The following is an 18,988-nucleotide window of genomic DNA, read 5'->3' as shown; positions in this document are numbered from 1 at the left end:
GATATCTCAGCTGTAAAGAGATTTATAGAAGCGCAAATACCTCCTATATGAATGCCTAATGTGTGTTCAGATAAAATAAATTCAATAAATAAGGTAAAATTCCATAAGTTCATAGTAGTCCTTTTTTGTTTCATCTGAACACACATTAGGAGATATTTGCACCCTTACACATCTTTCTTGTTTGCCTGATAGTCTTCCTGCTTTTGCTTTCTCTGGCAGGTTTGAGCTGCTTTTACTCTGGACTGATCTTTACTTTTACTTGTTCTCCTAGGATTTGGTGTGTTTTTATGAATGGTACGGTCTCTCCTTTAGTTTGTCATTTCCATAGTTCTCACCGTGAAACCTTCAGCCCATAAATTCTTCTACTTCAATATTGTTTGAGAGATGAGTAATTATATTGCTTTTGCATAACAGACTTTTCCTTCCGAGAATGTGAGCTGGAATTCAAGCAGATTTTCAACACTTGGTCAAGAAGCCCAGAAAATAGCTGCTAGGTAAGATCACATCTTGTACATATGTAGAGAAATGTTGTTTCGCTCGCCATGCCTCACTACAGCAAGGCATGATGGAACCCATTGCTTTCCTTCTCACGTTTCCTCGGCACAAGTATCATTGTCAGGCAACCAGCCTATGCCAACAGAGTGGCTTTGTGCTATTGTGGGGGGGACCGCTGCCTCCTGAACCCCTAAAGCTGAACTCCAGGCACAAAAACTTCCATGTAAATGTATTTCTCAAAAGCAACAGAGGATATAATCCACTTTGTACGCACCAAATTCCTTTACAGATTCAGATATTTTCATCTAAAAGTAGCAGTGAAATCATTTCTGTGCTGTACATAGCATGTGCAGAGAGCAGAGCTGTGGGAGGGGCTTAGAAGGCTCCACCCAGTACAGTTTGCGTGCAGCAAACTACAGGAGGGGCGGAGACAAGACCAGTCACCCTGCACTGGGAGAGAGAGCAGCAGTGACCAGTCTGTACTACAGGAAGCTCCTGCACAAAGGAAATAATTCACATTGAATTACTGCCGAAATACACAAAGCACACTAAGATTCAATGAAGAACAAGCATGACTCTTATATTTAGATAATATTTCCTTATCCCGGAGTTCAGCCTAAAGTTGCAAAGATATTGTTTCATTCTGAGTGATACACACGGCAATGGGTGGAGTTTAGAATCCGTGTTCCTAATCATAGGTTTAGCATTAGGTGGTCTGAAAACAGATTGCTGGCAGTTTGTACCCCAGCATTACCAAATGTCCGGGAAGAGGGGAAACATGACATGTCCAGATATACAACACTATTGCAGCTGCATCTATATCGCTGTATACCGTATACTGTATGATGATATCAGGGGTGGCTGGATCATCGCTAGCCTTTTGCAACAGGAAGTTTGGTCTCTAAGGAATATTAATGAATCATGACTTTTTTGTTGTTGAGATGAACACATAGAACACTGTGTATATTCAATCAATGTATCCATGACAACAGATGGAACCAAACCATGTGCTCTGTGGCAGAGAGCAAGTCATACTCCATCAATAATGAAATAAAATACAAACCAGTATGACAGTTAATTAATGGTGAAAAAAATTGTGGGAGTTTGGGGGATGTTAGAGATAATTAGGTTTTATTGTGTTTGGTTGCCAACAATGTGATCACATCTTATTTCGGAATGAATTTCTATAAAATAACATGGAAAGAAAAATGAGTTCATCTTTCAGCACCATTATCTTCTTCATGTCCCTCCACACTTCCTATGTATCTTATGGAATCCTTTCCTCTTTACCAAACTCAGACTCGAGCAGGAGGCCCAGATGGTGGTACAGATCTCAGGAGACGCCCTGGCAGATACACAAAGAACAATGCAGATTCTACGGTCAGGAGATGCAGACCCCGATGCTGCAGAGAAACTGAGAACAAGGTATAAGGTTCTATAATGGTGCAATATGAAGAGGACACGATGGGGCAGATGTATGAAGGGGTTGTGTCTCGTGACACTTTACACTGTAATACGCACTTATACATGACACTTTACATGTCTGCGTCTTGCACTGTTCAACAAGAACACATGGTCACAGTAGAGCTGTGCTTTCATCACATAGGAAATCTTAGTTGATATTCCATAAATATTCCAAAAAATGTTATCCTTGTGGTGTTCCATTTGCCAGAGGCTGACATATGGGGGTAACTACCAGGGGTGGACTGACAACAAATGGGGCCCCGGGCAATAGGGGATCATGGGGCCCCTGTGTCCTTGCCCAAGCTCAAAAAAGCCTATGAAAAAGGTACCAGGGGCATCTCATGGGGCCCCCTACTGACCCCGGGCCCTCGGGCAGTGCCCGAGTTTCCAAATGGTCAGTCCACCCCTGGTAACTACAGAACTACCATGCCTACCTACTTTTTAGAAACAGAAACAACAGTTACTATATTTTCCCTTTGGACATATTGGAAATACCTTTGCATCTGCCAAGTCAACGTAATATAAAAAGACAGATAAAGGATGGTCAACACCTGTACCATTAAAAACCATAGATTTTAGGCCCCTTTCACATGACCATTCCGATCAGGTCCGACTGTCAGTTTTTCAGTTCCATTCATTCTTATGGACCGGTGGGTGTAAACAGACTTGTGTCCATTTACACCCGCCTACCTCTAATCTGATCCACTAAAAACAAATGGAAGGGGATCTGTCCTCCATTTAGATGCATAGAATCGGATGGCAGCCGGGTGTAAATGGACAGCCAGTCCAATACTGGCAGTACTAGGGTTGTCAGTTCAAATCCCAACCACGGCACCACCTGCCTGGAGTTTGCATGTTCTCCCTTTGCCTGTGTGGGTTTCCTCCAGGTAATCCGGTTTCCTCCCACACGCCAAAGACATGCTGGTAGGTTAATTAGATCCTGTCTAAATTGGCCCTAGTATGCGTATGTATGATTGTAATTTAGGGACCTTAGATTGTACGCCCCTTGAGGGTTAGGGACTGATGTGAATGTACAATCATATATAAAGCGCTGCGTAAATTGATGGTGCTATAGAAGTACCTGAAATAAATATATCTGTGCCAGAGAGTGTGCTGAGCAATTTTTATGATTGCTTTACAGATTTTTGGATAACCTGAGAGCATAAAGCGGCTCTGCTCGAGCCAAATCAATAATTTGCTTTTGTTGGAATTGTCTTTTGACGTATTTTGTCTTCACAGGCTATATGATGTCCGGACTCAGGTTGGCACACTGGAGACCGAGGCCATTCAAGCTGCTGCCTCTGCAGAGAGATCCTACCATGAGAGCTCTCAGACTGCTCGGGAGTTAGCACAAGCTTCTCTTGGGCTTCCTACACAGTTCCAGGTAATGACAGGACTTATGTCAAGTGATGGATGAGGCTGGTATTCCTCTGACACTGATAACAACTATTTGTGAATGTTGCTGGAAATATGATATATCCCTGAAACTTGCTTGTACACTGATTGAATGGATTAGCATTCCTGGAAATCTGAAGGACGACCTAGAGCAGCTTCATTGGTCTTCCAGGAATTCACTTCTAGAAAACAGAACCGAGGGGTCCTAAGTGTGCACAGTTTATATATTTTACATATAGACAGCCATATATTCTCACATCAGTTACATATATTGTTTCTGTATAGCATTTTGGCTTTTTTATTTATATATATAGTTAATCATTTTTGTGGCAGCCACTTTAAGGGGCATATTTAAAAAAAAAAATCAGAGCTATTCATCCTGTGAAATGTACAGTGCATTTGTTCTGTGCGAATGGAGAGAACATTGAATGTTGTCAGGCTATGTTTTTCCAGGTTATATAGAATAAATCAGAGAATTACCACATTATGATTATTTGATAAAGATAATGATTATAGGAAGTCAATACTTATTTCCTATGATCATCAACTTCATCTAGTGCCCTAATGCAGTACTGTAGTATTTTCTTTATTTGCTCTATGTAGAACATTTGACCTGGAATAAAAACAGCCTAATAACATTCAATTATGCCTCCATTTGCACAAAACTAATGCACATGAAATTGACTGTCTGATCTTTAGGTGTTTGGGTGTGGATTGTTAGTCACTACTGACCCCTAAACTCTGTATCATTTACTACTGATCCCTGAACTCTGCATCACTTATTCCTGACTCCTGAACTCTGCATCACTTACTCCTGAACTCTGAATCACTTATTCCTGACCCCTGAACTCTGCATCACTTATTCCTGACCCCTGAACTCTGCATCATTTATTCCTGACCCCTGAACTCTGCATCATTTATTCCTGACCCCTGAGCTCTGCGTCGCTTACTCCTGATCCCTGAGCTCTGCATCGCTTACTCCTGACCCCTGAACTGTGTGTCCCTTACTACTGACCCTGATTACTGCATCACTTATTCCTGACCCCTGAACTCTGCATCACTTATTCCTGACCCCTGAACTCTGCATCACTTATTTCTGACCCCTGAGCTCTGTGTCGTTTACTCCTGACCCCTGAACTCTGCATCACTTATTCCTGACCCCTGAACTCTGCATCACTTATTCCTGACCCCTGAACTCTGTTTTTATATTGTGTTAGTGACACAAAGTTAGCAGTGACACAGATTTCAGGGCATTAGACTAGCTGAACTGAAAATTATTTTGTGACTGTAAAGGATTACATGTAAATGAGCGGCAGTTTAAGCGTTTGCCTTCAGTTCTTCCTAAAAAGTGACAGTTGGCAGGTTCCGCTTATTAGGTTTTTGGAGAAGTCAACTGCATGTTCAAAAATATCATTCTTCACTATTCCAGCTTAAATATAAACGCATTTAGTTCCAGCAACGTCACATGAGAGCGGAACTCATTCTGCATGTAGGAAAGTTATGGCCCCACTGATGCATCTTTTTAATTATCAGGAGGAGATGGAGCGTCTTAGACGAGAATCTTCATCCCTGAAAACTTCAGTAGAAGCAGAGATATCTCAAAGCAAAAATTTACAGAACAAATTCAACGTTTGGGAACAGAGTGCTGAACAGCAACTTTATGAAGGGCAAAAGTACAGACAGGTGAGAACAAATAATACATTATAACCATCCAGTATCTAATTCACTGACAGTCTGGGAATATAAATCAATATTGTTTGTGTGTGAGTTGCAGTCTCTGTGTGTGATAAAATCTCAGCACAATCTCCTTTTAGTTTTACCAACACATTGTAATAGGGGGACACAACTAAACAATCAATTCCGTTTGTATCAAATCAGGTTGGCTCTTGTACTACAGAGTTCATGGTAGATCTAAAGTAGATTGTACAATCAGATTGCATGGTCACCTTAGATAAGCCAAATGGGGCTGTATAATGTACACTGTATATATTATAATAATCTTTAAATATTTTCTTTTTGTTATTTCTTTATTCTGTTTTGAAATATTTTTTTTTGGATGTGTATTATTATTATTATTCTTCAGGATTTATATAGCGCCAACAGTATTATGTAACTAATACCTCTGCTAAATAAGAACAAAAAAAACTTTATATTTCAAAAAACGTTATCGGCAGAGAAAAGCTGTTTCAGATGTAGTAGCTTGCACATTCATGAGTGTGTTAATGCTGTGATGTCATGGTATGATCTATTGTCTTGCAGATGGGGGATCAGCTGTTGTCACGAGCAAATGCTGCAAAGAATAAAGCCAATCAGGCCATGATATCAGGGAACATCACATACTATGAGATCGAGGGGATGCTCAGTAGCCTGAAGGGTGGGTATAGTGTCAACTGTCTGAAAATTGTAGGAAAAATTCTTCAAAATATTTGTTAGACTTATTTAGAGTACTTGCTAGTATAGGGCCGCTTGATAATGCTTGTCCCCAGTGGTTGCCTTGACCTTGCCTCAATACTAGAATATTTCACAAGAATAATGGGTTTAGGATAGACAATCCCAGTTAACACATAAAAATAGAACACCGATAAAATGGGGATAATCAATTAGCAATGTTTAACAAATACAATTATGCGTAGTAAGCTTCAACTATTAGACTACAACAACAGCATTAAGAGGGGGAAGACTTGACTTATGAGCTCCCTCTAGGCCACCGGTGCCGCAATGCCGGATGCAGAGAATTATGTAAATGTATACTCCGACATACAATATATTGCCAAAAGTATTGGGACACCCCTCCAAATCATTGAATTCAGGTGTTCCAATCACCTCCATAGCCGCAGGTGTATAAAATCAAGCACCTAGGCATGCAGACTACTTCTGCAAATATTTATGAGAGAATGGGACTCTCTCAGGAGCTCAGTGAATTCAAGTGTGGTACCGTGATAGGTTGCTACCTGTGCAATAAGTCCATCCGTGAAATTTCCTTACTACTAAATATTCCATGGTCAACTGTTAGTGGTATTATAACAAAGTGGAAGCAACTGGGAACAGCAGCAACTCAGCCATGAATTGGTAGGCCACGTAAAATGACAGAGCAGGGTCAGTGCATGCTGAAGCACACTGTGCAGAAGTCGCCAACTTTCTGCACAGTCAATAGTTAAAGACCGCCAAACTTTGTGTGGCCTTCAGATTAGCACAACAACAGTGCGTAGAGAGCTTCATGGAATGGGTTTCCACGGCCAAGCAGCTGCATCTAAGCCTTACATCACCAAGTGCAATGCAAAGCGTTGGATGCAGTGGTGTAAAGCATGCCACCACTGGACTCTAGAGCAGTGGAGACGTATTCTCTGGAGTGATGAATCATGCTTCCCTGTCTCGGTACTTGCCTGACTGCATTGTGCCAAGTGTAAAATTTCGTGGAGGGGGGATTATGGTGTGGGTTTTTTTTTTTGCAGCAGTTGGGCTTGGCTCCTTAGTTCCAGTGAAGGGAACTCTTAAGGCTTCAGCATACCAAGACATTTTGAACAATTTCATACTCAACTTTGTGGGAATAGTTTGGGGATGGCCCCTTCCCGTTCTGACTGCACACCAGTGCACAAATCACAGTCCATAAAGACATGGATGAGCGAGCTTGAGGTGGAGGAACTTGAATGGCCTGCACAGAGTCCTGACCTCAACCTGATAGAACACCTTTGGGATGAATTAGAGAGGAGCCTGCAAGTCAGGCCTTCTCATCCGACATTAGTGCCTTACCTCACAAATGCGCTTTTGGAAGAATGGCCAAACAATTCCATAGACACACTCCTGACCCTTGTGGACAGCCTTCCAAGAAGAGTTGAAGCTGTTATAGCTGCAAAGGGTGAGCCAACTCAGTATTGAACCCTATGGACTAGGACTGGGATGTCATTAAAGTTCATGTGCGTGTAAAGGCAGGCCGACCAATACTTTTGACAATATAGTGTAAGTAGCTATAAGTATCCTAATTTGAATACCAATGTCCTTAGAAGAGAAGAGGTCCCTTTAACTAGAATTTATCATAGCCCATTTTCTATACTGCAAGCTGTTTTTGGCCGAGTTTCCATTCCTAGTGTTCCCTCTATGATTTAGTACATCATTCTGTAAATAGCTGCATGTTGGAACCATATAAAATAATAAGGGATTTCACCTCTGGTGAAGGGCTTCCTGAGCTGTAGCTTTGGGGCACCCATGAAACGAAATGCAGGAACAACTTTTTTAACATGCTGATGTTGATGCTTCATATATGTAGGAAGGGACTGTCTGTAGTTCATGTGTTAGTTGTAGGGCTCCACACATTACTACATCTTCCTTAATGTATTTATTTGTTATCTAGGTATAAAGGACATATGGTTGTACATAGTGTTTTCATTATGTGCATGTTTGGGTACTGGAGGGGGCATGTGAGGGTACCCTGGTTTACTTTTTACTTTTTGGGTTTAAAGAAACTTTGTTTCACCTAAAATGTAGGATTTGGAAACCAGGTAGGAGATCGACGCAGAGCAGCAGAAGACGCAATGAAGCTTCTCCCCGAGATCCAGCGACGTGTACTGGGAGCCGCAAGTACCACAGAAAGAGCAAGCACAGCACTCATGGGTGCAGAAAAGGATGCTGATATGGCTGTAGACAATTCTGGAGAAGCTCAGAGTATCACAACTGCAATACAACAGGTAGCTTCCTGCAGTCTGCAATGAGTTAACGCATACAAAACGTGGAACAGCCCAGCTAAAATGATCTCTTTGAGGGTTATTCCTCACAGAACCAGTGTTTAAGATGAGATTTAGGTTCTGGGCTGAATCATCCACCAGCTTTTTATAGCATGTAAGACCTTCACCCTAGAGACCCACCTATGCTAACTCTGCTATGAGTGCCATTGGACATTCTCTTCTGCTGTATAGTCCACAATGTAAAGTCTGTAATGGAAGTTTTGGAAATATTGTGATGGCTGAAACTAGAGGGTCTAGGTAAGAGATTGAGTAAAAAAATATCACCACTAAAGTTTCCCAAATATATATGAAGCAGTATCTACCAAAAATTAAGTATTAATTTTGGCGTGGTGGATTTATGGTTTCCACTCATTGGCCAATTCTGTTTAGATCTGACAGTTGTGATGGAGCTGATCATTCCATTGTGAGCCACTTGCCTTCCCTATTGCAATGTTTACCATTAAAGCACATTTTTTAAAAATGTTCACATTTATACACACCTGGTTTTGCATATTTTTGTATAAATTATAGAAATTTAAGGATTAGCCACTAGAGGGAGCTTTCAGTGGCTCAGTGCATTAACTTGCTCTGTATAGCATGGCCATCGTATATCCCTGCAAAGCAGGAAAAGGAGCCTATGCATATAATAAGCAAATATGATTTTCTCCGGTTACATAGGAAATTTCACATTATAACAAGTTTTTAAAACATTAACGTAAGTGTTATGACTGGAACAATTGTCCTCACTGGATGATTTCTCCTCTATTCCTGTGTTGAGGACAACTCAATCTTTTGGATTTTCCACTTACTCCCGTTCCAGTGACTGTGGTCACCAGTACAAAAACAAAGTTTAAATGGCCATAATAAAAAAAAACATATACAGCAATAAAAACCTGGCATAGGCTCTAACCCCCTCAACATTTGATCCAAACTGCCAGTACTGCTCTCTCCTTCTCAAAATGAAAATTGTTTAGCTGTCATGTTAATCCAATTGTGTCATTACTTTGTGAGTCACTGACCTGTATCAGTTTTATAGGTTTGCCGTCACAGACCCTTCTGTTCTGTAGGTGTTCCTCTCTATAATAGCTAACTCCTTGCACTGTGCTTCTTAGGACATGCTGCGAATGAGCCAGGATGCAAACAGTTCAGCTCAACTGGCCTTGACACTGGAGAATGAGTTTGCTGCACTGCAGAAAATGGCTAGAAAAACAGCTGGAGAACTGGATGAGAAAAGAAAGAAAGCAGCAGAAGACAATGCAGCTGCAAAGTTGGTAAGAAACATGTCTATATGCAATATAACACCTTAAAGCAATATCGAACTGGGTCACGACCCTCCCAAAAAAAAATTAAAAAACTATATATATATATATATATATATATATATATATATATATTGCAGCTTACCAATCCTATATGTGGCAGCACAGTTTTATTTTGTAAGCCTTTTTTTCCTTTACCTGGTGATTCAACCATTAACATGCTTCCTGTCTTAGGGTCTCTCCAATCTGGATGGAGGGCAATGGGGACACCCTTGGATAGCAGCATTGTCAATAGTGTTAAATGCACTAGCTGGTTTAGATGGAATTGACTAACAAATTAAAGTCAAACTCCTGCCAACATTTGCTAAGCCTTTACAGCAAATGTTTTTCCTTCTGGGATAAATGTTTTTACATAATTAAATAAAAACTGACCATTGTAAGCACCACTATAAGTGTTAGATGGTTTGTCTCAGCCTTCTAACTGACACTTTTGCTGGACAACTTGGTCTGTTAAAGGAAGTTAATTACCAGACTTACTGGCAGTATCACCACGTAAAAATAAAGGGAAAAAAAAGAAAACTAATACAACCACCACATCTAAGAATTAGTAAACTACAATATAAATCATTTTTATTTCAGGGTTTAATATCACATTAAAGAGTTACTTCACTGTCTTTGGGAAAAAAAGCAATGTATATTGCAGGGAATTTTAACAAATTTTGTTGCAGATTCCTACCAATTATTGCTCTGAGGAAAAATCTGTTTGTTTGACCATGTTTCATTTAGACTGACTGAGAATTCACCAGCTGATTATAGTAAAACAGTCACTCTCATTCAGAGTGTTCTAATGAGGAAAGCTTTAGTGTCTGCATCTCTTTAGAAGTATTTAACCCAATTTGACACATTCTCAAAACAATATAGCCCTGGCCAAAAGTTTTGAGAATGACACAAATATTCATTTTCACAAAGTCTTCTACTTCAGTGTTTTTAGATCTTTTTGTCAGATGTCACTATGGTATACTGAAGTAGAATTACAAGAATTTTATAAGTATCAAAGGCTTTTAATGACAATTACATTAAGTTTATGCAAATGGTTGATATTTGCAGTGTTGACCCTTCTTTTTCAAGACCTCTGCAATTCACCCTGGCATGCTCTCAATCAACTTCTGGGCCACATCCTGACTGATGCCAGCCCATTCTTGAATAATCAATGCTTGAAGTTTGTCAGAATTTGGGGGTTTTTTTTGTTCACTCGTCTCTTGAGAATTGACCACAAGTTCTCAATGGGATTAAGGTCTGGGGAGTTTCCTGCCGTGGACCCAAAATTTTGATGTTTTGTTCCCCGAGCCACTTAGTTATCACTTTTGCCTTATGGCAAGGAGCCATCATGCTAGAAAAGACATTGTTCATCACCAAATTGTTCTTGGGTGTTTGAGAGAAGTTGCTCTTGGAGGATGTTTTTGTACCATTCTTTATTCATGACTGTGTTCTTAAGCAAAATTGTGAATGAACCCACTCCCTTGGCTGAGAAGCAACCCCACACATGAATGGCCTTAGGATGCTTTACTGTTGGCATGACACAGGACTGATGGTAGTGCTCACCTTTTCTTCTCCGGACAAGGTTTTTTTTCAGATGCCCCAAACAATCGGAAGGGGAATTCATCAGAGAAAATGACTTTACCCCAGTCCATAACAGTCCAATCCCTGTAGTTTATGCAAAATATCAGTCTGTCCCTGATGTTTGTCATGGAGAAAAGTGGCTTCTTTGCTGCCCTTCTTGACAGCAGGCCATCCTCCAAAAGTTTTCGCCTCACTGTGCGTGCAGATGCACTCACTCACACCTGCTTGCTGCCATTCCTGAGCAAGCTCTGCACTGGTGGTGCCCCGATCCCACAGTTGAATCAATTTTAGGAGACAGTCCTGGCACTTGATGGACTTTCTTGGGCGCCATGAAGCCTTCTTCACAAGAGTTGAACCTCTCTCCTTGAAGTTCTTGATGATCCGATAAATGGTTGATTTAGGTGCAATCTTAGCAGCAACATCCTTGCCTGTGACTCTCTTTTTGTGCAAAGCAATGATGACTGCATGTGTTTCCTTGCAGGTAAATGAATATTTGTGTCATTCTCAAAACGTTTGGCCAGGGTTGTAGATCAGATGTGTTTAAAAGACCTGGTTTTACTGGCATCAGTTTCCGTTCACAGATGGGGGTTAAAGGCTTTCTAGCAGGGCAGGAGTCATTTACTGACTCTACTTCTACTTATAGATAGTTCTGCCCCAGTGGACTCACTCTTGCTCATTCCCTCCTTCCTCAAGTGTCCGCAATATCCCATTTTCCCAAGTTGTTCTTTCCCTTTTGTTACCCCTTCCCCCTTTTTCTCCTTCTTTCATAGTCCCTGAGTACTGGTCCAATAGATCGTTACCACCGTCCATTACATCTCCTCTCTTTTCTCACCAATAGAGAGACTATTTAATCAACTTGGTGATGGCTCCTAGACCCCCTCCCACATCACTCCACTAAATGCGACATCCTCATATTCTTACCTTCCTTATCTTCACCCTTTTGTTTTATTCATAATTGTAAACCCACACAATACAGTTGATGAGATTTTCAGCTCTTAGGCCTTAGTCGACTTTCGAATGTCTATTCCTGTACAAAGAATGGCTTATAGCAGGTGATTTTTCTTTAATGAGATATGAAATGTATCATTCATGTTCGTTAGTCACTGTGGGGTTTATTTACTAAAGCTGGAGAGTGCAAAATCAGGCTCACTTCTGCATAGAAACCAATCAGCTTCCAGGTTTTATTGCCAAAGTTTAACTGAACAATGTGAATTTGTTTAAAAAAAAACAAAAAAAAAGTATTTAACTCTTGGAGAGTATCTCACCAAAACTGCAATTCCTGTTGCAGGGATGCCTAAAATTTCACTTGTATCTTAGTGAAGATTTCTGAGAAAATCATTGAGCCTATCACAAGCAGTAGATTATATTTCTGAGAGTATTCTGTACCAACAGTGTACAGAACATCTCCAAGTTGCCATTTTGAATTGAATTTTACAATTACAGTGGCTGCAGACTGAAAAGGAAAGGTAATTTTTAATGAAATTAAAAGGGTTAATTCACCTTTTCAGAAAATATGAAAAGTTGAACACCATCCATCCTCCCCACCAGTCTCTCAGTGGTGTATTTAGGTTTTCTACTGCCCTAGGCAACACACAAATCGGCCCCCGCAAGGAGAGACCCTGACACTGACCAACACCCCCCTCCCCCACGAAGAGTGCCTGACATTGACCAACAACACCCCAGCCCCCCCACGAGAGAGAGCCTTCCACTACCACTTCCCCTCATACACTGGTAACCCCCCCACCCCAGTGAGAGAGAAGATACTCACCTTTACAGCTCCAGACATCCCCGGGAACAAGAGTCAGGCTCCGCATACACCATCAAGCAACCCACAGCCTCTATCAGATCCCACCTGGTCTCCATGCTGCTTGTGTACCTTCTTCTATCCCTTTAAGGGGGCAGTACTGCCCCCCTGAAGAATGCTGCTGCCCCCCTGAAAGATGCCACCCTAGGCAAATGCCTTGTTTGCCTTGTGGTAAATACGCCCCTGCAGTCTCAGCTGTACTTACCGTGGGTGATGAGCTATCAGTGCCCTCGCAGCTGATCCAGTGTTCCAGGGATTTCAAATCCCCAGACTGCTACACTGGCTGTGTGGGCACTGACAACTCATCACTCATGGAGGTAAGTACAGTGGGGGTGGGAAGGATGGGCGGTGTGAGTTCACCTTTTTATTTAATCTAAAAAGGTAAATTTGCATTATAAATGACTACATGGCCTGTACATCAGTTATATAAGCTATATTTTTTATTTGCTATTTTCTTCTCATGAAAGTGAACTTTCCCTTTAGGTAAACTATGCACAACCAGCTTTGGCTGTATCTCTGACCAGCGTATCCTAGACTTTGTGTGCCGACTGTGTCACATACTGTCTGTTGCTTGCAGCTTCTGGAATGCATTCATTGTACAACCAGTGTGTACAAAACAGAGCAACCAATCAGATCTCAGTTTATGGTAGCAAGACCAGTTAAGAGATCATTTCTGAAATATACCCGGTTGCATTATGATTACTCAATGCATGCCTTGACTTGTGCATCAGCCCAACAATGTTCATGTGTATTACAGAAGACTTCTAAAATGCTCCTTCTTTATTCTGTACTTGACATGCCTGCTTTCTGCCTTCAGATTGTTGATAGTGCAGCAGAAGCTGAAGCTCATGCCGGTGGTTCCCTTACTGCTGTCACAGCGACACTGAACGCCCTTGATCGTGTACTCAGCTTATTAGGTAAGCAGCTGGCATAATCGATTCACACAGGGTGCTAGTTCCTGTAGCATAATGAACTGATTGAATTACAGACCTATTAGGTGTTCAACACAGGCAGCATCTTTTCATCCATTACCACCATAAGTGACACCAGTTATAGATCGCAAATGTAAGCTTAGCCCGAGGTTACATGGATGGACCATGCCTCCAGCTGTGGCTTATGGCTGAGTGTTTAATGGCCACATCACCCTGGTATATTATCTCAAGTTCTGTCATCTTCCTAAATATATACATATTTTGGTGCACATATGAAATACATAGATAGTTCCTGAAACACTACAGATATTACACATATATTCTATGTCACAGCACAGAGAGATTTCAGGCATGCTTGCAATAAAAGAAAAACATACACAGGGAGAATATTTCCTGTCTAAATGTAAAGATTTGCTGAAGACAGAAATATTTATATTCCTATTTCCAAAAAATGTTGGAATTATCCTATAGTACTATACAGTATATCCAGATCTGGAAATTCTTCTAAGCACCCTAACATCTATGTTAATCCTAACTTTGAAAGATGTTAAAGCGGAGTTCCACTCACACTGTAAAAAAATAAAAGTCAGAAGCTACAAAAACTGTAGCTGCTTACTTTTAAAAAACAGTCACTCACCTGTCCCACGATCCGCTCCCCAAAGGTGCCAATCCTTAATGGGGAGCGGGGGACCAATCTTTAAAGCTGAACTTCCCCTTTTGGGTGGAACTCCGCTTTAAAGTGGTTGTAAACCCTTACACCCAGTGAAGTGACTGGCCTCAAGTGATACACAAAGATGAAACAAATCCTTCTATATAGGTTGTACCTGTTTATCTGTAGTCACTTGTCATGTACATCCTTGTAAAACTCAAAGATGAAAAGGATTTTTCACAGACTCAATAAGCAGGGGGCAGAGAGCCCCAGTTACACACTGTACAAGAGCCCTGAGAGCTGATTGGAAGGAGGGGACACACACCCTTCACACAGCACACAGGAACAGAGCTGCGGCTGTCAATCACATTTTATCTGCTGGAGGTCCCTCCTCGTCAGCTTTTTAGCTCCTGGTGTCAGGAAAACTTGTCCGAAGTGACTCATGCAGATAGCAGAGGAACTAGACAGCAGACAGAAACAACAGGAGCAGGGGCGGACTGACCATTTGGAAACTCGGGCACTGCCCAAGGGCCCAGGGTCAGTAGGGGGCCCCATGAAATGCCCCTGATACCTTTTTAATAGGCTTTTTTGAGTTTGGGCAAGGACACAGGGGCCCCATGATCCCCTATTGCGCGGGGGCCCCATGAGTTGTCAGTCTGCCCCTGAACAGGAGAGAAGCAAGTTAACACTACAGAAATATGTGTTTTGTTTAGTTTTCATGTGTGAAGTTTACAGCCACTTCAAGCGCCCTGTTTACAGCCTGAACCTTTCTTTTAAATGATGGGAAACCCTCTCTTAGCTTCCACTGGATCAGGTGTCTTCATTGGAAGTTTCCCTATTGTACTGGTGACTACTGTATATTTTTTTCAATACTTTTTGTCTTGCAGACCCCATTGTTGCGCTATTTCCAGTGCGACTATGTAGTGTGACTTGCTTGCAACTTTCGTGTGACATTGGAGTCTATGGGACTCAAGTCACATTGAAGCTGCATCAAAGTAGTGCAGGAACCTTTTTAAAAGTCACTGTGACTTGAGTTGCATTAATTGGAATGGTTGCCATTGAAATGAATGTGTTTTTGATTGTTGTGCGACTCTGAGTCACAAGTCACATGCCAAGACGCCCCAGTAAATACCAATTATCTAGCTTTCTTTTAGGAATCAGAGACATTGGTGGGCTAGGTTCTGCTTTACCCCTTACACTGCTATAAAACATAACTGCACTAGCCACCATCCTTTATCTTTTTTATTCACTTTGTGCCTTTTACTAGCAAATGTTAGAATGCTTCAGATATATGAATGGTTACTGTGTTCTATGCAGACCAACCTGTCGAAGGAAATGAAGAAGCGCTACAAGCTCTAGAGAGCAGCATGGAAACGGCTCGCAAACAGGTCACTCAGCGCCTTAGGCCGGCTTTACAAGAGCTGGAGTTGTCATTTAAACTTCAAAAACAGAGGATTCTCAGTCTGGATAAAGAGATCCAGCAAACAATGATTGACATCCAAAACCTGAGGGATATCAAGAACAGCCTTCCACCAGGGTGCTACAACACAGCTCCTATTGAAAGACCGTAAAACCAAAAACGGACAGAAGAGAAGCTGCAAAGCCGATAATTGTTCACATTCACTTATGCCATGTGTAAGATCTTCATGATGTATGTGAAAAAAGACCTTATTTTGGACATTCTTGTGAACGGACTCTTGGCTGATGGGTGCTGAAAAGAACCATGAAATGTGTATTAGAAACTGTGCCATATTTTGTCTTTGTACCTTTTTGTATTTATTTATTAATAAATATATCATTGAACATTACCACTTTATTTTCTGGTGACATCATGCCTGACACAGCCATTTTCTAGCAAAGCAAAATCTTTATTGGTAAAACAGCAACAACAGAATGAACAAAACCCAATACACTAGTCTAGGAATGGTTTATTCAACCCCTCCTAATCAGCAAAGACCCAGCACTATATTATGTTAACAGTGTTACATGTTTGATGTAATCTCATCTCTTAACACTAGGTGTTTTTTTCCATCATATCTCACGGATGTATCTCTATACTGCGCTAAGAAACCGCCAGTCCTAAGGTTGTCTTCTGTATGTAGGTTAGAAATATTCCATTATATAGAATGGTGTTAACAATAGTTATTAATGGGGTTTCAGAGCAGTCAGGTCAATTAATTATTTAGTGAACTTTGCCAATATAGGATGCTTAATTTAAACATTTCAAACTGAATATATGTTATAAATGCATTAAATGGAGACAGGAACCTGCCCATTCAGGGGAAAATAACAGTGGCTCCTGATAGCCCCACAACAAGGTATGCTCATCAGTCCTCAGTACCTCCATGCCTCCCTGCTGCAGGAATCCATCGAGTAAACTGCAATGTCAGAGAGTACCCGGGTGGATGACATAACTGACCGCCCTGTGACAGTGTTCAGGGCTGGTGATTGGCCACTTAGACACATGGAGTGAAGACAAAGGAGCAAGGATGATTGAATATACTTTCCTGTGGTTGGGCTAGCAGAAGACATTGAATTGGCAAACTGATAATGTCTCTTAATCTCCTCTTACCTTTGGTGAAACCCAGTGTCCAAACAATTATTAAATTTACAGATGCAGGCAACTAAATTCATATGCAAACAGCATTTTTTTAATACAACAGGCAGAGGAGAGGGGTGGGGCCAAGATTAGCTTTTACAAGAAAAAGTCAAGATTTGCATATAATTTTAGCTGCCTATGTTTCATTATCAGCTTGAATTGCCCGAATTTATCTCAGGTTTACTGAAAACTGTTGCTTACTCTTAGAGCAATGAATACTGTTCACAATAATGCTGACTATCATTATGACTGGGATTGTTATATTAATATGGGAAAAAGGGCACTTTTATGCCTGTTTGATATTATTAGCTCCTAGAAAATGGAGATCTGGCACAATGTCTATATAGGATATCAACCCAGAAAAATCTTTGATAACATAATCTGTATTTGATCGATTTTTTTTTGTGTCTTCTGCCCACCATATGATCTATAGGACATGAAAAATAGACATTCTTGCTATTGAGATAACTAGATTTTTTTTTTCATATTAGCAATGTGGTTTGTTTTTTTCTTAAAAAGCTACATCTCTACAAAGTGGTTGGATGAAAGCTTAAACTGGTGCAATACTACTTGTCTTCGCAGCTGCATAGGTCACTGGGGGGGTTTATCAAACAAATGCCACAATATCCTTCCAGCTCTGAATATTGCTTTTTTTCTGTAGCACAACCTTTACTTGATGTACGGACTGGTGAACGTGAAATTGAATACAATAATTCCTTTGCTTTAAGAATGTTACATGCTGTACAGAAAGCCAAGGTAGCATGTTATAATGGACAAGATTGATGGCAGCATGGTTATCAAAAAGCAAGCTTAATACAAAAGTTCATTCTTGCATTTTAGGCCAGATATTATGGAATCAGCTGTAGTTTCTGTGGTTCTCTGCATTGAACATTAAAGAAGAAGTAGGGCCAAAGTTTCTTTGGCCCTACTACTCCTGTAGGTTACAGGAGTGCACTTCTTTCTGCACTGACAGTCACCGGCTCTTTGCTCACTGAAGACCAAGAACTGAGTGATCAGTGGTCTTTGATTGCTTAGTTCTCGGTGTAGAGGCAGGAGGGGACAGAGGCAACACCGGAACACCTAGGTGAGCATGTGTTTTTTTGTAAATTCTGCACTTCTCTTAACACTAACAGTCAAAAAGGGATACACAGGCAGGCTTAAAGGAAACCTGTCATGAGAGAAAAATGGAGGTTGCTATTGCTGACTTTTTGAAAATGCTAGTTGCTTTGTTCTTGAGTTTTTCTTCAAAAGATGGCGTTAATGGCTGAAGCAAGCATACAGATAGTAGTTCCTGACTTTTCAATTGCAAACTTGTACCAGGTGAGTGTTTCAAAAAATGCTGAAGCTGAAGAGTCAGCATTACAGCTAGGAAACAAACATTTTCAGAAGCAGGTCAACATTGACAACCGATAATGAAAAATAAGGGGTAGAGCTTCATATAAATATTTACTGTATCACCCAATAAATGGCTTCCGTCCAGTAGCCAAAAGATATGCATACAAAAAAAGAAGTTGTGAAAAGAGATTCACAGGAAAGCGGCTACATTTTGGACATAAATACGATACTCAGAATAATTTCCAAAAATTATGCTTTATTAAATGTTAATAGTAGACAATAGGGTAATTACCCCGGTGCACCATCACCTCAGTATGAGAATACTCTCAGACCTAAAACCACATCAAGACCGGTCTAGATATGGATGTGCTGCATAGACAATGACAAATACCTGTCTAATGCATTGCATTGCCTCATATGGGCTAAGGGTTATGTCTCTTCTATATGGTGACTATATTAGCCATTTTGCAAAGCGTGTTATAATAATACCTATGGTACAATTTTTTGATATACCTCCTACTGGTAGTGTAACCAATGTGATAGTGCTGCTAATGCATTAGACAGGTATTTGTCATTGTCTATGTAGCACATCCATATCTAGACCGGTCTTGATGTGGTTTTAGGTCTGAGAGTATTGTCTCATACTGAGGTGATGGTGAACCGGGGTAATTACCCTATTGTCTACTATTAATGTTTAATAAAGCATAATTTTTGGAAA

At 40.8% G+C, this 18,988-nt stretch overlaps 1 protein-coding gene across 1 annotated transcript in view; it reads left to right on the top strand.

The window, feature by feature from the left end:
• LAMC2 (laminin subunit gamma 2) overlaps nucleotides 1-16,144 on the top strand; it is a 54,916-nt gene extending 38,772 nt beyond the window's left edge. The window contains exons 15-23 of the mRNA XM_089683982.1: nucleotides 415-494; nucleotides 1,795-1,920; nucleotides 3,199-3,343; nucleotides 4,888-5,037; nucleotides 5,614-5,728; nucleotides 7,837-8,036; nucleotides 9,185-9,343; nucleotides 13,573-13,672; nucleotides 15,654-16,144. Coding sequence (XP_089540108.1) covers nucleotides 415-494; nucleotides 1,795-1,920; nucleotides 3,199-3,343; nucleotides 4,888-5,037; nucleotides 5,614-5,728; nucleotides 7,837-8,036; nucleotides 9,185-9,343; nucleotides 13,573-13,672; nucleotides 15,654-15,907 — 1,329 coding nt within the window. The 3' untranslated portion in view covers nucleotides 15,908-16,144. The remainder of the gene's footprint in view (nucleotides 1-414; nucleotides 495-1,794; nucleotides 1,921-3,198; nucleotides 3,344-4,887; nucleotides 5,038-5,613; nucleotides 5,729-7,836; nucleotides 8,037-9,184; nucleotides 9,344-13,572; nucleotides 13,673-15,653) is intronic.
• Nucleotides 16,145-18,988: the final 2,844 nt, after the last annotated feature.

Source organism: Staurois parvus, unplaced genomic scaffold (genome assembly GCF_062004578.1).
Source record: "Staurois parvus isolate SC_StPar_1 unplaced genomic scaffold, SC_StPar_1.0 ptg000332l, whole genome shotgun sequence".
Taxonomy (NCBI): Eukaryota; Metazoa; Chordata; class Amphibia; order Anura; family Ranidae; genus Staurois; species Staurois parvus.
The sequence above is the reverse complement of the archived record's forward strand: the minus strand, read 5'-3'. Positions and strand labels throughout refer to the sequence as shown.